This window comes from Sus scrofa, chromosome 1 (assembly GCF_054392235.1).
Source record: "Sus scrofa isolate SSC_HxYL_T2T_F1_AM1 chromosome 1, Sscrofa_HxYL_maternal_Yorkshire_Landrace_v2.0, whole genome shotgun sequence".
In the NCBI taxonomy this organism is placed as follows: Eukaryota; Metazoa; Chordata; class Mammalia; order Artiodactyla; family Suidae; genus Sus; species Sus scrofa.
Window position 1 is genome coordinate 132,629,893 of NC_139383.1, and position 15,987 is coordinate 132,645,879.

Consider the following 15,987-nt stretch of genomic DNA (forward strand, 5'->3'; position numbering starts at 1 on the left):
TCTCTTTGTGCAGAAAAAAGCTGCACATCCAGCCTTTGCCAGATGGCTTACAAGGGTACACCCGTTTGTCATAAGAGAATGAGGATAACCAATCCAGTGTAGTGTATTCACCCCCATTGCTGGGGAGGAAGAACTCCAAGCACTGGTGCCCTGATGGTGAAGGATTCTCTTTAAACATGGAAACATAATTTTTAAATTTTTGCTATGGTTGAGTTTTTAGAAATCAAACCTTTAAAATAACAGCAGAGCAGACAGTTTTGTCCATAGGTAGAATAATGGCCCAAGTATGTCTTACCTGGTCTCTAAATATCTAATATGTATGAGCAAGGAACAGTCTTTTGCAAATTTGTTCAGTGGGGATAATGCTCTGTGTTGTGATGTCTCTCAGCATAAGGCTCCATCTTTTCAAAGAGTTGGGTCAAATAGGAAGAGTCCCAAGAGCCTGCTGGCCGAGGATGGATACCCCTTGGAAACACAAGATTCTTCTCTTTACCCACACTTGTCAAATTTAAGCACATTATCCCTCATTGAGAGGAATTAGTGACCACAGTGCACTGAAAAGATTTCAATAGAAATAAACACATGATAACGATGGACAGTAGAGGTTTAAACAAGACCCCGATTAATGTCCTAACAAATAGTTGTTGCTAGTTAATAGGGCATTAACTCAGAACCCATCTTTAGCTAATTCCCTCCTATAATTCTATGGAAATAGTCTTCTTTGTTATGGGACCATTGAATGTTCTTTATACAGTTTATATTAAATAGGCAAAGTTTGATACAAAATTCCTGTGAGGCAAGAAACTATATTATGTGCTTGATCATGTGCCTAGTGTGTGGTTTACTTTTGTTGCTCTGACCATCCAACGAAAACAGGTACAGTGCCACCTCTGGGAACTCAAATAGGCACACTGAAAGTTTTGCTTCCCTTTCATGCTATCATGGAAAGTTTTGTTTGTTTGCTTGTTCTCAATATATTAAACATCACGGGCAAAGTGTGCATGGCTATTTAAAGCCAGTCCAATCTCAAGGCTGAAAATGTGCCTGTGTGTCAATTCTACAAGCGCGAGGCCTGGGAAGAGCATCTGCTATTTCTAGATCTCCATCAACAATTGCAAACACACACCATAGCACTAGGAGTGCAAAGACTGTAAAACTAATGATGAAGTTACCACAAAACCTTTGAGGTTCTTAACATTTTAACTCACAGCAAAAACAATTTATGTATGGATAAGAACAGCCAAAGAATTTAGTATAGGTGGCTTGTTTGGCTCTAAATTTACAAAAGCCATGTGGACCTCTGTGAAATACCAGAAACGAGGTCATATACATGAAATGCTCAGCCCACTGCTTTGTGTGTAATGGGGCTAAGAAGAGTTAAGTTCTCACCTGGGAGACTTTCTTATAGGTGACAAAAACATCTAATAAAAGTCTATTGGAGAAGGACCAAGGGTGATAGCAGATAGTTTTCAGGTTCTTAATAATAACATCATTTGCCTAATTACATTAGGCAGCTTCTTTAGCCAAAAAAAATAATATCTCCCCTTTTTCATCCTTCCCCAAGATATTGATGAGTGCTCTCTTCCGAATATCTGTGTCTTTGGAACTTGCCACAACCTCCCCGGTCTGTTCCGCTGTGAGTGTGAGATCGGCTATGAATTGGACAGAAGTGGCGGGAACTGCACAGGTAAGGCGTCCGTTGGTGTGGAAACCTGTTCCCAGGTGCATCCGAGGACCACACAAGGATAGCCACAGAGTCACAAAAGCAAAGCAGGGAGGCAGCATTATGGATCACAGCCTCCATTTCCTCAGACCTGGAACTGAGTACACATGAGGATGTAGGGAAAGAGTCAAAGAGGGTTGAAGGAGCAGAGGTATCAGCCTTAGGATTGAACTCGTGGCTGCAGAGGCATGTGCCGGGCTTGCCACATGCCTTTCTTCTTGGGTGCATTTTCAGAGGGTTTCCTTTTGGGAGCCGTGCCCTGGGATCATGGGTTTCCCCCTCCGCTTCTCTACTGAGACACTCGCTCCTTCCTAGCCCTGGCCCGTTGGTGGTTACCAGAGAACATGGTGCATAGAATTCAGCCATCCATTTCTAGTGTGTTCCCATCACTTTTTGCTAAAGTAAAGCACTCTCCAGGAATATAAGAAAAAAGTTAGAAAAGCTGTAGGTTCTCTGTAGATCGACCATCCCCTGATTCACTTTGGCTCTGAGTTCAGACTTAGAGAGTCGTTTTCATTTCTCCATCCTAGTCTCCCCTTCTGTTCAAGGATACTAAGGAAACAAGTTCCATTTTGTATGGGCTCAAGAGTTCAGGAAAAGCCTAATTTTTCCAACTGCCCAGACAAACCTTAACTCAGCGGCTCTCCAATTATGACCACCACCACCATCTCCCCCAGATTGGTCTGGACTAAGATATTCTCTCCCAGGTACACATTCTTCTCTTGGTTTTTTCTTAAAAATTGTTATGACACCAAGCTGGCCTCTAGCACACCACAGGAAGTTGCCTCTCCATGGTCCAAGTCCTCTCTTCACTGCCCCGAATCACCACCAGCATCATTCCCCCCTGCCCTGATTTCTGCACTGTCCCTGAAAGTTCACATTCAGTTAGAGCCAAAGAATTCTCTGTGCTGGAACCTCCAGGAGGGTCAGAGGTCTGAGCTCTAGACCCAGGGAAGGGATCCTCCTGCTTCCTTTCTCACTCCTCTCTGAGTCAGCTTGTCTGTTCTTGAATATTTCGCAAGTATTCAAAGTAGACAAAAGGATTGCACACGCATGGAACTTGTTATAACGCATGTCCTTGATATTTGGAATTCTGTACATGTTTTTAGAATAGAAACTGAAAGGGAAATATTTTACTGAGCATGGGTGATGGGAGAGAGTCTCTGAGCTGGCTTGAAGGAACAGGCTAAGCCTCTCGCAGGCGTCTGCGCTTGTGATCAGCTGCACCGGCCCGGCCCAGGGCCAGCACGCCCGGCAGGGGAAGCAGCAGAAGTCGCCCGCTCCTGAGGGCTCCCTGGGACATCTTGCTCTAATTTGATAAAATAACAAGCTGCACATATTAAATATATTTTCTTAAAACCTGTGTCTGAATTTTTGGTTGACCGAGGTCACAGTAATGTTTTGCTTTCAGTTACCTTCACTGGAATATTTTTCCGAGTTCCAAAGTTATATTTTCTCCTGATGACAAATTTGAATGCTAAATATGTTCCAGGGGAAAAAGACCAAAGCCTATGACATATTTCCTTCCTGAGGGGGTTTATTTCAAAAGTGGAAGACTATATTGCTAGGGGTAATTATAACTAGTAACTCTTAAAAATTCTAGCTGGGAGCCCTAGATTTGGCACTACCATTTTATGGTGACGCCTGCCCCCCACTGGTTGGGGGATAACTCTGTCCCTTGCTGTTTGGTTTTAGATGTTAATGAATGTCTGGATCCAACCACGTGTATCAGTGGAAACTGTGTCAACACTCCAGGCAGCTATACCTGTGACTGTCCACCCGATTTTGAGCTGAATCCAACTCGAGTTGGCTGTGTTGGTAAGATCTTACAAACTTTTCAAAGAAACATACTTTTGTTATTTTAAAAAGCAACATTCAACATTGCATTCTCGCATTTTAAACAAGTAATAATATAAAAATTTAAACATTTCCTAAATCTGGTTTATACTGTGTGTGTGTGTGTGTGTGTGTGTGTGTGTTTCTCCTGGTAAATTCCAGTATATGTGTTAGGGCCCTTTTTAGTTTCTTAGTAAACTGTGGTTTTTAAAAGTCTCTGAAGAGATTTGATTTTTCAACCCTGACATCAGAAGAATTTGCCTGACACTTTTGTGTGTGTGTATGGTAAACAGATACCCGCTCTGGAAATTGCTATTTGGATGTTCGACCTCGAGGAGACAATGGAGATACAGCCTGTAGCAATGAAATTGGAGTTGGTGTTTCCAAGGCTTCCTGCTGCTGTTCTCTGGGTAAAGCCTGGGGAACTCCCTGTGAGCAGTGCCCTCCCGTGAACACGTGTAAGTGGACATCTTCCTATTTATTACTATTCCAGTTCAGTACACTTCTCCTTTCTAGCTCCAGAGAATAGAAGCCACAGAGGGTGGGAGCTACCACTGGTTTCTGCTTTTCAGTCAGGGTATGGGGATCAATCCTTTCAGCCCTGTTGAGAAACTGTACTCCCTCTTGGGAGTCAGAAAGTGTCCCCAGTTGGCTTGCACTGAAAGGTCTGGTGGGGCAGGTAATATCTCACTTCTATCTGAGTGAAAGGCCAATAGAATTACTTTAAAGATGATTTCCTAGGAGTTCCCCTTGTGGCTCAGTGGAAATGAATCTGACTAGTATCCATGAAGATCCAGGTTCAGTCCCTGGTCTTGCTCAGTGGGTTAAGGATCTGGCATTACCGTGAACTGTGGTGTAGGTCACAGACGTGGCTCAGATCTGGCATTGCTGTGGCTGTGGTATAGGCTGGCAGCTGCAGCTCTGATTCAGCCCCAGCCTGGGAACCTCCATATGCTGCAAGAGCAGCCCTAAAAAAAAAAAAAAAAAAAAAAAAAAGAGAGAGAGAGAGAGAGATGATTTTCCAGGCTTAGTACTTATATCATATTGAGACGCATTGACCTCTCTTCTCATTTGTGGGCTAGTTTTAGAAGCTCTAGGATAGACTGGAGTGTCTCTGGGTGAAAAAGAATCAATTAGTTAAGCAAACATGAAATGGAAGATTACTCCATTCTTATGGTATGAGTTTAAAGAAAGCTTTAGAATGTGATGTTAAGGACATAAATCATAAGTCTTCTAAAAAAACAAAAGGCTTTCCATTTTCTAAGTGGGTGCTATATTATGATTCAGAGTCAGATGCAGCTTCATAGGCAAAGGCCAGTGGCTGCTGCATACAGGGTATATTGGGATAGATAATGATTCTTTCCTTACTGACAAGTCATTTATGCACTTTTTCTAAAATTACTTGTTGAGTACCTAGAGTATGTGTTTTGGGTGTGCAAAGGTGATGCTGCATGGATAATTCTAGTCTAATGACCCGGTTCTGCCCTCTAGGAGTATGCAGTCTAGCAATTTGACCTAAACATGAAAGCTATAATTTCACATAGACACCAATGAGGGAAGAAGGCAGGGCAGACTAGGTGCCATGAGTGGTAGAAAGAGCACACCTGGTTCCCATTTGGACTCTGTCACTTACCACCAGTGTAACTTTGGGGAAATTACTCAGCAAGCCCGTTTCCTCATTCATAAAATGCCTCACAGGATTAAATGAAATCATGTGTGTAAAGCACTCAGCCCAGGGATGCCTGCTTGGCAGACACCGCCTCTTCTGCTCTCTTCAGAAAGGGAAGCCAGTTCTGACTGGCAGAGGGTGGTGATTACATGATGCATTTTTAAATTGGAGCTTGAAAGAAAGATGTGACATGAAAGAGGGCACTTGGAAAGAATGGATGATTGTAGAAAGAGGAGGAGAGAAAAGAGGAGGATTGTTAATTTCATTGATGTTGAAAGAATCAAACCAAGGTGTTTGGTTTGGGGAGAGGGAGTCGGTTCTATTGAGTCATCACAACTAGCCAAGCAGTAGAGGTCTACCCTACCTCAAACTGAATCAGAGCTAGAACTGGAATATGTGCATACATACATTTATGCATGTAAACCTAATAGTTTCAGAAAGCCAAAAGAGGGATGATCAGATTTGGAAAGACCATGATGATTATGAAAAGACTGATTCTTATAGATGCTTCTTAGGATGATGCGGCAGGTTAGGATCATCCTCATCCCCTGTTCTGTATGGATCACACCGCTGGGTCGTGGCCCTGAAAGAAGTGTTTTTGAGTGATTTACTAAAACGTCTTTTTCTATGTGTGGCCACTGCCCTCAGTCTCTGAATCTGGGAATCACAGCTTTCCTTAATTGGATTAGTCAGTTTATCTCCCAAATCCTTTCCAAAAGGAGCCTTAAGAAAAGCTATTCTTTCTTGGTTCCCATCCCTCTTCTCTCCTTCAGGACCAGAAAGCTTTCCTGCCACTCTGTTTCTACTGATGGCAGAAGTGATTTTCCTTGGTTGCCAAAACCAGCTTCTCCCAATGTCTTTTGATTCCCCCTATTAATTCTGTCATCTAAGTATTTCACTCAAAAAAATAAAATAAAATAAAAAATAAAGTGGTTCCAAAAAAGAAAAAGAAAAAAGCCATTTGAAGAGACAGGCACACACAAAGATGTTAACTTGTTTGAATTGGGTGGGGTAACTGCTAAAGATTCCTGAAAATGAGTATTTTCAGTTGGATATGTCTTTCTCTGGAGGCTACTGTTTCTAGAAATTTAGATTCAAAAGAGTTCAATTTGTTTTTCTTTTTTCTTTTTTTTTTCTTTTTTTTGCTTCCATAGCTGAGTACAAAATTCTTTGTCCTGGAGGAGAAGGTTTTCGACCCAACCCTATCACTGTTATATTGGAAGGTAACTCCGTTTGCTTTATTTTAAAGTGTGCACCTTTTGAACTTTGTGGGTTTATTTACAACACTGAGGAAATGCCATTGTTCTCTTTTTGATAGATATTGATGAGTGCCAGGAGCTCCCAGGGTTGTGCCAAGGCGGGAAATGTATCAACACCTTTGGCAGTTTCCAGTGCCGCTGTCCCACAGGCTACTACTTGAATGAAGATACCCGAGTGTGTGATGGTAAGTGTGGCCCTTCTAGGATGCTGAGTTCTTTCAGCTATGAACTGACCTCGAAAACCAGCATATAGTCAGTCACCAGGAAAGCCGAGACTTTAGCAATAAAGCACAATGGTCTTAATGTGAACATGGCCAGGTAAATATGCCCATCATGTGGCAGCTCGCCTATCTCCAGTACCCCTGAAATTCTCTGCTTTTCCTGAGAAGAATGGTGCTTTGTTGTGTTGGGCCATAGCGCCATTTATGCCTACGAAGAATTTTCCATGCTCTTCAGAAAAGACATCTTTATTACAGTAGCACAGGTCTCATTTCAGTAGCGTCTATATTCTGGGCAGTTCTGAGCTACTCTTCTTCTTGTCCTTTACACGTGTCTTTTGTTCTGAGTGTAAATGAACTTCCTTCAAATGCAGTCCCTTTGGTTTTGTGATGTAAGAGATGACACCTGTTCATCCTGCATTACTGGAAAGATGGAGAATTCTGACCACTGTTAGCTTTCTGAGCAGGTGGACCATTGTTCAGCATGGGGAAGTGGTTTTCATCTACATGCAGGAATAACACAATTGATTAGGGAAGAGACTTCCTTATATCCTGGAGGAGAAATACTCCTTTGGTTCTCCAAAGTGCTTATTAGGTGACCTTGGCAGTGACCAACTTGTTGAGTATTATTCAAACATTGCAATATATGTGACACAGCTTAACAAAAATTAGAATCAACCTCTGGGTTTGAAAATGGTGAGGGAGGCATGATATGCCTACTTCTGTGCTGAATTACCAATGCAGATTCATGAAGCCAGTTTTGGCTGCCCTCAGGATATATCATATCCTTCCTGAGATTTTGTGAACATATGAAGTATATAGTTGGCTTTTGGAAATATTTGAGATTTATCATTTCTCTACATTTCCATCATGGCATGTGTTTGCATATGCCATGGACTCATTTATTAGGAACTCCTATCAGAAGGCAAAATTTCCTTTTCCAAAATCTTGGTTCATGAAAATGCAGAAATTAGCACAGACTAAGGGCACTGATGAACTCAACATCCATTTTTTCTTATCCGGATTGCCAAGTGTCCTGTGGATTTTCTCCTCTACTGTTAACATTTATATTGACACTAAATACCAGGACATTTCCTAGTGTTCCCAATGTAGCTTAGCAGATACAAACATGAGTAGTATCCATGAGGATGTGGGTTCTATCCCTGACCTTGCTCAGAGGGTTAAGGATTTTGGCATGGCTGTGGTGTATGCCAGCAGCTGCAGCTCTGATTCAACCTTTGGCCTGGGAACTTCCATATGCTGCAGGTGAGGCCCTAAAAAGCAACAAACAAACAAATACAAAACAAAAAAAAAAACAGGCCATGCAAAGAGTCAGGTTTCCATGTTCACATGCCACTTTCTCTTTGGGTTCCAGATGTGAATGAATGTGAAACTCCCGGAATCTGTGGTCCAGGGACCTGTTACAACACCGTTGGCAACTACACCTGTATTTGCCCTCCAGACTACATGCAAGTGAATGGGGGGAATAATTGCATGGGTAAGTCCAAGCTCTGCTTTATAACACGGGTTTAGTCTTCATCTGCAAAGAGAAAAAGAGCTTCCAGGCCCAGCAGTTAGCTCTCAGTGTCATGTTACTCATCAGAGTGAGGGCTGCCCTCCTTTTACCGTGAGAGCCTCCTCTCCTGTAAACCATAAGCTTGGCCTTTTTGTACCACCTCGTGTGGGTGGTTGGGAGTTTTCTTTAAAATGTAATGTTGGAAAATCCCAAACAAAGGTTTAATAGTACTTCTTTTGTTTGACTTTGGGTGTATCTTTATACAATTATATTTACAACACTGACCTACAGTATTAAAACATCATGAGTCGGAAATGAGAAAATCATTGCCAAATAGCAGTGGAGAATTGTTACTAGGAGACTGGGTGGAATGTCGTGTAAAGTTTATTCATACTGCAGCTACATAATGACTAAGTTCTGTAGCACAAAATACCGGGGAATATATTTCTCAGAGTCCTCGTCCTTGGAGCAGCACAGGGAGATGGAGAGTTGCACAAGAGTAGGCTTTTCCTGCCCTTATGGAAGTCAAATTACAAAAGATTGGATAGAACATGATAGAAGATAGTATGAGAAAAAGAATGTATGTATATGACTGGGTCATTTTGCTGTACAGCAGAAAGTGACAGAATACTGCAATAAATTTTTTTTTTTAAAAAAAGGAACTCATGCCCCAAGTATCTTCATAGAATCTCCCTGTCATGAGTTCTTCGTGGCATTCCCAGCCCCTTCCTTCCTTCTTTCTTCTAGATATGAGGAGAAGTTTGTGCTACAGGAACTATTACGCCGACAACCAGACCTGTGACGGAGAGCTATTGTTCAATATGACCAAGAAGATGTGCTGTTGTTCCTACAACATTGGCCGGGCCTGGAACAAGCCTTGCGAACAGTGTCCCATCCCAAGCACAGGTGGGTTTGAGTTTCACTGTTACCAAAAAGAGATCTCTTGATACGGTGCCCATGGATGGTTGGGGAAATGAATCTCAACAAGGGAAAAAAAAAGGTGCTTTGCTTATCTTCATAAGAAAAGATTAGCTCACAAAGACAAATGTTGAAATTCCCTGTGGATCCTGGTCCTTTTAGCTGAAAATTGAGTCACAGACTATGCTTTCTAATTTATATACTAGTTTATTCACCAGATTTAGAGGCTCAGAGTATCACAAAAATATTAACATCATTATTACTGTTCTGGAGTTCGCCAGGTAACTCAATGTCTGGAAACATTGGGCCAAGTGATATGACATAAGCAAGCCATATTCCTGTGATTTTTACTTATGTATGACAAATCTGGCTCCAAAAAGAATTCAAGGTGGCCCAAAAAGATGCACATGTGATATGAGAAGGCCTAAGGTAAATGGCAAGCAAGGGTAAGAAACTTAGAGCAAGGAGCAAGGGTAATTACAAGATCCAAGCTGGGAATTCCTACGCACTTGCCAGTGATGAGCAATAACTTGGGCTCGAAACCTGGCAGCTCATATAAAAAGAAAGATGTGGTTAAGTCTGAGTCTCAATCACCACAAAATAAATTCAACACTAGAGGAAAGCACAACTCTTTGATATTGGTATCTGAGAGTAATTTTTCTCATATCCTCATAGAGAAAGATATTTATAATGTTATTCTGGGGAAAAAAAAGTCTAACCTACCTCCTAAGAGTAAATGAAGCAAACACTTTGGTGCACCATTCTTATACAGTGGATGATATAGATCATGTTGACGTCATTACTAATGTTACGATTTAAATCAAGTGAACTACCCTGCAAAGTATTGATTGGAGAATTATATAGAACCTACTCCATTCTCCATAGTGATAGGTATAATACTAAAATTATTGTCTGGTGCATGAAACAGAAGATTATTTTTTCATCCATTGTTTACTCCAGAAATAGTATAATAACCACCACCTAGACTTACATCTCCACTCTGCAGGATGTCATTAGTACAGGGGCTGGCAAACTAGAGCCTGTGGGCCAAATCCAGCCTGCCTCCTATTTTTGTAAGGCCTCAAACTAAGAATGATTTTGACATTTTTAAATGGTTGGAAAAAAAATCAAAGGAATAATATGTCATGACCTGAAAATTTTATGAACTTCCAATTTTAGTAAATAAAGTTTTATTAGAATACAGCCCCACTAATTTATTTACATATCATCTATGGTTGCTTTCATGAAATAGTTGAATAGTTTTAACAGAGACTGCACAGCCTGCAAAACCTAAAATATTTACTTTTTGGCCCATTAAGAAAAAATTTGCAGGGAGTTCCTGTTGTGACTCAGTGGTAACAAACCCAACTAGTATTCATGAGAACACAAGTTAGATCCCTGACCTTGCTCAATGGGTTAAGGATCCCACATTGCTGTGAACTGTGGTGTAGGTCAAAGTCACAGCTTGGATCCTAGTTGCTGTGGCTGTGGAGTAGCTGGCAGCTGTATCTCCAATTCAGTCCCTAGCCTGGGAACTTCCATGTGCCTCCGGTGTGGCAGAATAAAAGACAAAAGAAAAAGAAAAAGATTTGCAGACCCCTGATCTTGGCCAATGGCCTTCAAATCTTTTGATCATACATACCTGTTATTAAAAAACCTGGAGGTTATACACATTTGGTGTATATATTTACAAATAAAATATACGTGTATGTCTTTCTATATTTGTTTTCAATTATATTGAAAAATGCATTATTTTCATAAACTGTACATTGTAAAATATTATTTTTAAATTAGATTTTACAAAAATAGAGGCCCTAGTACTTTCTTTTTTATCTTAATGGTTCATGTGCCTACCCCTGAAGACCACTTAGGAGATCCCTGGTAAAGACTGTCATTTACTTTCAGAAATATCAGTCTGAGTTTTAAGAATCTTCATACTCTTAATATAAAATGCAAGATTTCTTCTTTGTGTTGACTATTGGCCAAATCTAGTCATGGCTTTTCATTAGCTATGCAGTTTGCACACATTTTAAGAGTCCCTGAAATTTGTCTGGATGGTCAATGGAGTTGGCATGATGCTTCTTGGAAGTAGACACTCATAGATTAATAAAGCATTAGGAGAAAAACTTGAAATATTTTGAAGTATTCTAATTGCTTCAAGAAAGCTTTCACTAATTTTCATAGGTTTGAACCCTAATGCAATGGCTATCTTGAGCTTAAACTGATACCATGCCATATCAGTTACACTCATGATCTGGAATTAGAGAATCTCAGACTTAAAAGGGACCACATATGGCATCTGGTGCATCCTTTATTATCAACTTTTATGCATTCAGGTGAGGGAGAGAAAGATAGAGGGCCAGGGGTGGGAGCAACAGCAAACAGGAGAGTTGCACCAAAAGAAGTCCAGCACCAAAAACTGAAGGAATGAGGTAAGTTGGTTGTTTGACCTAAGTTAGTCTTTAATAGACCTGATGTCAAGAACTTGACTATATTTGCCATGGTCTCCCCAAATCTACCAAGGAGATGACTTTTGTATGCTTTCTTTAAATCCTAGATCCCTTAATGCAGAGTAGAGAAAGGCACTTGTGCCAGCTGCTGGGTTCAGAGCTGAACAACATCCTTATAGAAACCCAAATTCCTACAGGCAAACTCATATAAATGAGTGGCATATGATATAGAGACCTCTGCTTCTGCCTCATTATTGTGTCAACAGGAGGTCACGTCTCCTTTGGTGCTGGTCTTAAGGCCAAGGTTACCCCATCTGCAGGAATTTTCAGATTTATTTATTTTAAATTCTTAGGATATAGATCATCACCTTTCATGAATGTTCACAAGTAATTTCATTCAGCCTTATTATTCCTCTTTGCTGACCCCCTATTCCCACCCCGCTAACCCCGCCTTTGTTCAATCACTGCAGATGAATTTGCTACACTCTGTGGAAGTCAAAGGCCAGGCTTCGTCATCGACATTTATACCGGCTTACCTGTTGGTGAGTTATAGTGCCATTATTGGAACTTTTTGTCTCTTCCTGTGTGTTAAGAAAAGGAAGTATATACCATTATTTTCTCAATTTCCTTTTTTTTTTTTTTTGTTAGAAGTAAAAATCATTTCACAGTGCCATTTAGCTTTGTTTAAACTCTTGATTCTTAGTTTGAAACAAACTGTACAGACACCCCATGTAGCTCCTCCTAATTGGCAGCAGCATTTGTTGGTCATGATTAAGGGGACTGGAAATCTCACAAAGTTACAATCACGCTTAGTTAAACCAACCCTAGGCATCAACAAAGAGAGATTCTGGGAGTAGGGCCAGTTGACATTTGATTTGACTATAATTCCTAATCCTTCTGTCTAAGACATGAGTTTAGTAGGACAACCTACATCAATCCTTACATGTAGGTTGTTCACATAAAGCTGTTTTGGTGGATTAGTTTTATCTTATACGGAATCTCCTCAGGTCATCTACTCTGGGATTTTTAGATGTGAAATGAAAAAAAAAAAAAAACTTTTTGGGAGTTCCTGGTGACACAGCAAGGTAAGGATCCAGTATTATATCACTGCGGCATTTCAGGTCGCTGCTCTGGTGCAGGTTTGATCCCTGACCTGGAAACTTCTTCAAGCTGTGGGCACAGCCAAAAAAATCTTTCCAATCAGAGGCCCCATCTGGCAACTGGAACAGAGACCACTGCAGTGCTTGAGATGCTTATGCAAGATGTAGACGTACTGCACAGCATTCAACCAACAGAAGCAGTGCCTTTGTGATTTAAAACCAAATGACCAAAAAGTAGATGGAAAGCAGTCACATTCTTCAAGTTGTCCCCCAGTGTGATTTATATGGATCCTTAGATGCCCCTCTTAATTCTGAGCAATTGTGTCTAGTAGCACACAGCCCCACTTGCTTTGTTCCACCTTATTCCTAATAAATAAACTGAAATCCACATCAGCCTTTCCAGTGACCTTGTTTGAGAAAACAAGGGTCTGGTCCAGCAATCAGCTCAGCTCTCTCAGTGCCAAATCCATATGGCTCCACAATCTAGTCAACATCCAAAGAAACTTCATGGTTTGGAAAGAAAAACTGCTAAATGACATTGGCATGAAACACCTGGCCCTTGCTGCTTTGTTTCTCCTCTTCTCAAAACATATCTTTTCATCTCCTTAGAATCTCCATTCTGAGGATAAGTGGTCTTTAATAGTAATGATTCACCATGGACCCCAGCGAAGTCTGCCTCCAAGGTTGGCAGCAGGCAAAGACTCGAAACAGCATTAACATTCTCCATTAATAAAGCTGGAAAAGCCTCAGACATCCTCCAATCCAAACACCTTGCCTTACACTTGAGGGGACAGAGGCCCAGACAGGGGAAGGGACTCAGCAGAGGTCACCTGGCTAATTAATAACAGAGCTGGGACCAGAATCCAGTTCTGACTCACAGCTTGCTTTGCCTCTAGCTCTTAAAAACTGGGAATGTGATAGTTAGCAGTATACTTATTGTTAGCAAATTCCAGCATGACAAAATATTTAGATGACTGAGAAGCTTTGTTTTATTTAAGCTTTATACTCTCCTTCTGAAAGGTCTGAGGATTGTTGGCATATAGAACCCATTCATATGGGGCTAAAACTATAGCAAGTTTATTAATCTTGTCTTTAAATATAAACTTCTCCCAGTTAAAGTTCAAATGGAATCCAGAAAAGAAAATATGATTTTTAATTTTTAATATATGCCCTTGCTATTTTATGCCTAACAATGGCTAGAAATTTGACCCAGCCTGTTATTATTAAACTTGATCATACATCACTTATACTTAAATGAATGGGAACATAATACTTCATGTTTTAACCCATATATGTAGTACAAGAATGCCTGATTTTATTTATTTATTTATTTTGCTGTATGCTGAAGGTATGTGGTTGTGATGTTACTTTGCCTAACTTTTTAAGAATATGAATGACAAATGTGTGAAAAAGTTAAAAACATAATTACTTGTATTCAAAGTAGCAACATGCCCTTTGATAACTCTAAACTTTTTTTTTTCATTAAAGAGATCAATTTGTCTTCAAACAAAATCAAACCCTTTAGAAAAATTTCTAACAGTAAATCGACGGTCTGTCAAATTTCTCCTTTAAAATGGATTGGCTTTAGAGTGTGAGTCTTCTGAAACCACAGCAGCTTTAGGTTCCACTTAAGTCTATGGCCATTATCTTACAGCTTCTGCAAACAAAGTACCCCCGTGCAGAGGCTCTAAACTCTAATGTGTAAAGGAAAGTTTATCTCAACAATAGTTTACAGAAACTTATTGAATTTACATCCCTTCCCAGCTCCTGAAGTGTTTTGTGAAACTCTGCCACAGGGCTGGCAGAGGGACTCTCTGGGATAACAAGCACTTCCATAATGGTTTTGCACCGATTGTGTGACTGTAATATGGAAAAGCAAAAGGGAGGCAGGGGAGCCTGTTAGTGGATTCCTGGCATCAGGTCCCGACTCTGCCTCTTATTGGCTTTATGGTCTTTGGCAAGTTTCATCCTATGACTTGGGCTCAGCTCCATCATCTGTATCATGAGGAGAGTCAGGGTACCTAGAAACCACCTCACAGCGTGGCTGTGATCACAATTTGGTGAGTACAACCAGGTTGAATACTGGAGAAACATGCCAGGAATGTAGCAAGTGAGCTGCTACTATTATAATCACTGTTACGATCATTATCCTAGAGGACACTGAATGGTCAGGACTTCATAGCAGGTCATACAGAGAGTAGACCCACCAGGCTGGTGAGGAGGCAACACTTGCCCATGGCTCCCTCACCAGCTGGCCAGCATGTTAGCAGCCTGGTTCCTGGCTCTGCTCCCATGCCTACTTTGGTTCTGTTTTAATGCTCACTAGCCTCACTTCCAGGTACTAGTTCTTAATTGAATACTTTCCTTTTTTTTTTATGTCTTTTGGGGGTCACACCTATAGCATATGGAAATTCCCAGGCTAGGGGTCGAATTGGAGCTACAGCTGCCGGCCCATGCCACAGCCACAGCAATGGAAGATCCAAGCCATATCTGTGACCTACGCAGCTCACAGCAAGACTGGATCCATAACTCACTGAGCAAGGTTAGGGATCGGACCTCCATCCTCATGGATACTAGTCAGGTTCATTACTGCTGAGCCATGACAGGAATTCCTGAATACATTTTAATTGACACATTTGTCAGACAGTATGCTAGGAGTTGGTAACATACTGTGGTGTAGCCACCAGCCCCAGGTCTTGGGAAGCCACAGTAGACTGACAGTCCTTCTGCAGTGCTGGCTCCATCTTCACAGTCAGCCCAGGTATGGCTTGTATCCCCAGACCTGACTTAACCTCCTTTCCAAAGCCCTGTGAAGGAAAGGGGTGTTGAAATGGAATTTGAAAGATGAGAGTTGGCTGTGACCATGGGCTCCTTCTCTGTTCTTCGCCAGCTCTCCTTTCCCATTCCAGCCAAACCCCACCACACACCTGGGGTTGAGAGACCACCTATCCTTGGCAGGTAGTTAGTGCCTGTTGCCCAGTGGGTATAAAGATGGCTCCTACCTGAACAAAGCTGGTGTTTTGAAAGAAAACAAAAAAGATAGGCAGTCAATCAGAGAGACACATGAGTGTCTCACATGTGGTTTAGCTATCTCACTTTGCTTTCATTGATGTCCCCCAGTTCTAACACCCCAAGCCACACACACACACACACACACACACACACACACACACACACACACACACATAGTTTCTCTTCTTTAGCTTTACACCTTACATGGAATGAGTTGGAAGCAGCTGACCTCAGTTCCAGTTTACCCTGCACAGGACCACGTGCTGTGCCATCCCTCACACATGCC

At 41.3% G+C, this 15,987-nt stretch overlaps 1 protein-coding gene across 2 annotated transcripts in view; it reads left to right on the forward strand.

Moving 5' to 3' along the window:
* FBN1 (fibrillin 1) overlaps positions 1–15,987 on the forward strand; it is a 258,581-nt gene that overhangs the window by 192,062 nt on the left and 50,532 nt on the right. For both annotated transcript variants that reach the window (XM_085011361.1, NM_001001771.1), the window contains 8 exon segments: positions 1,565–1,687; positions 3,419–3,541; positions 3,853–4,017; positions 6,383–6,451; positions 6,547–6,672; positions 8,081–8,203; positions 8,969–9,127; positions 12,060–12,131. In XM_085011361.1, coding sequence (XP_084867487.1) covers positions 1,565–1,687; positions 3,419–3,541; positions 3,853–4,017; positions 6,383–6,451; positions 6,547–6,672; positions 8,081–8,203; positions 8,969–9,127; positions 12,060–12,131 — 960 coding nt within the window.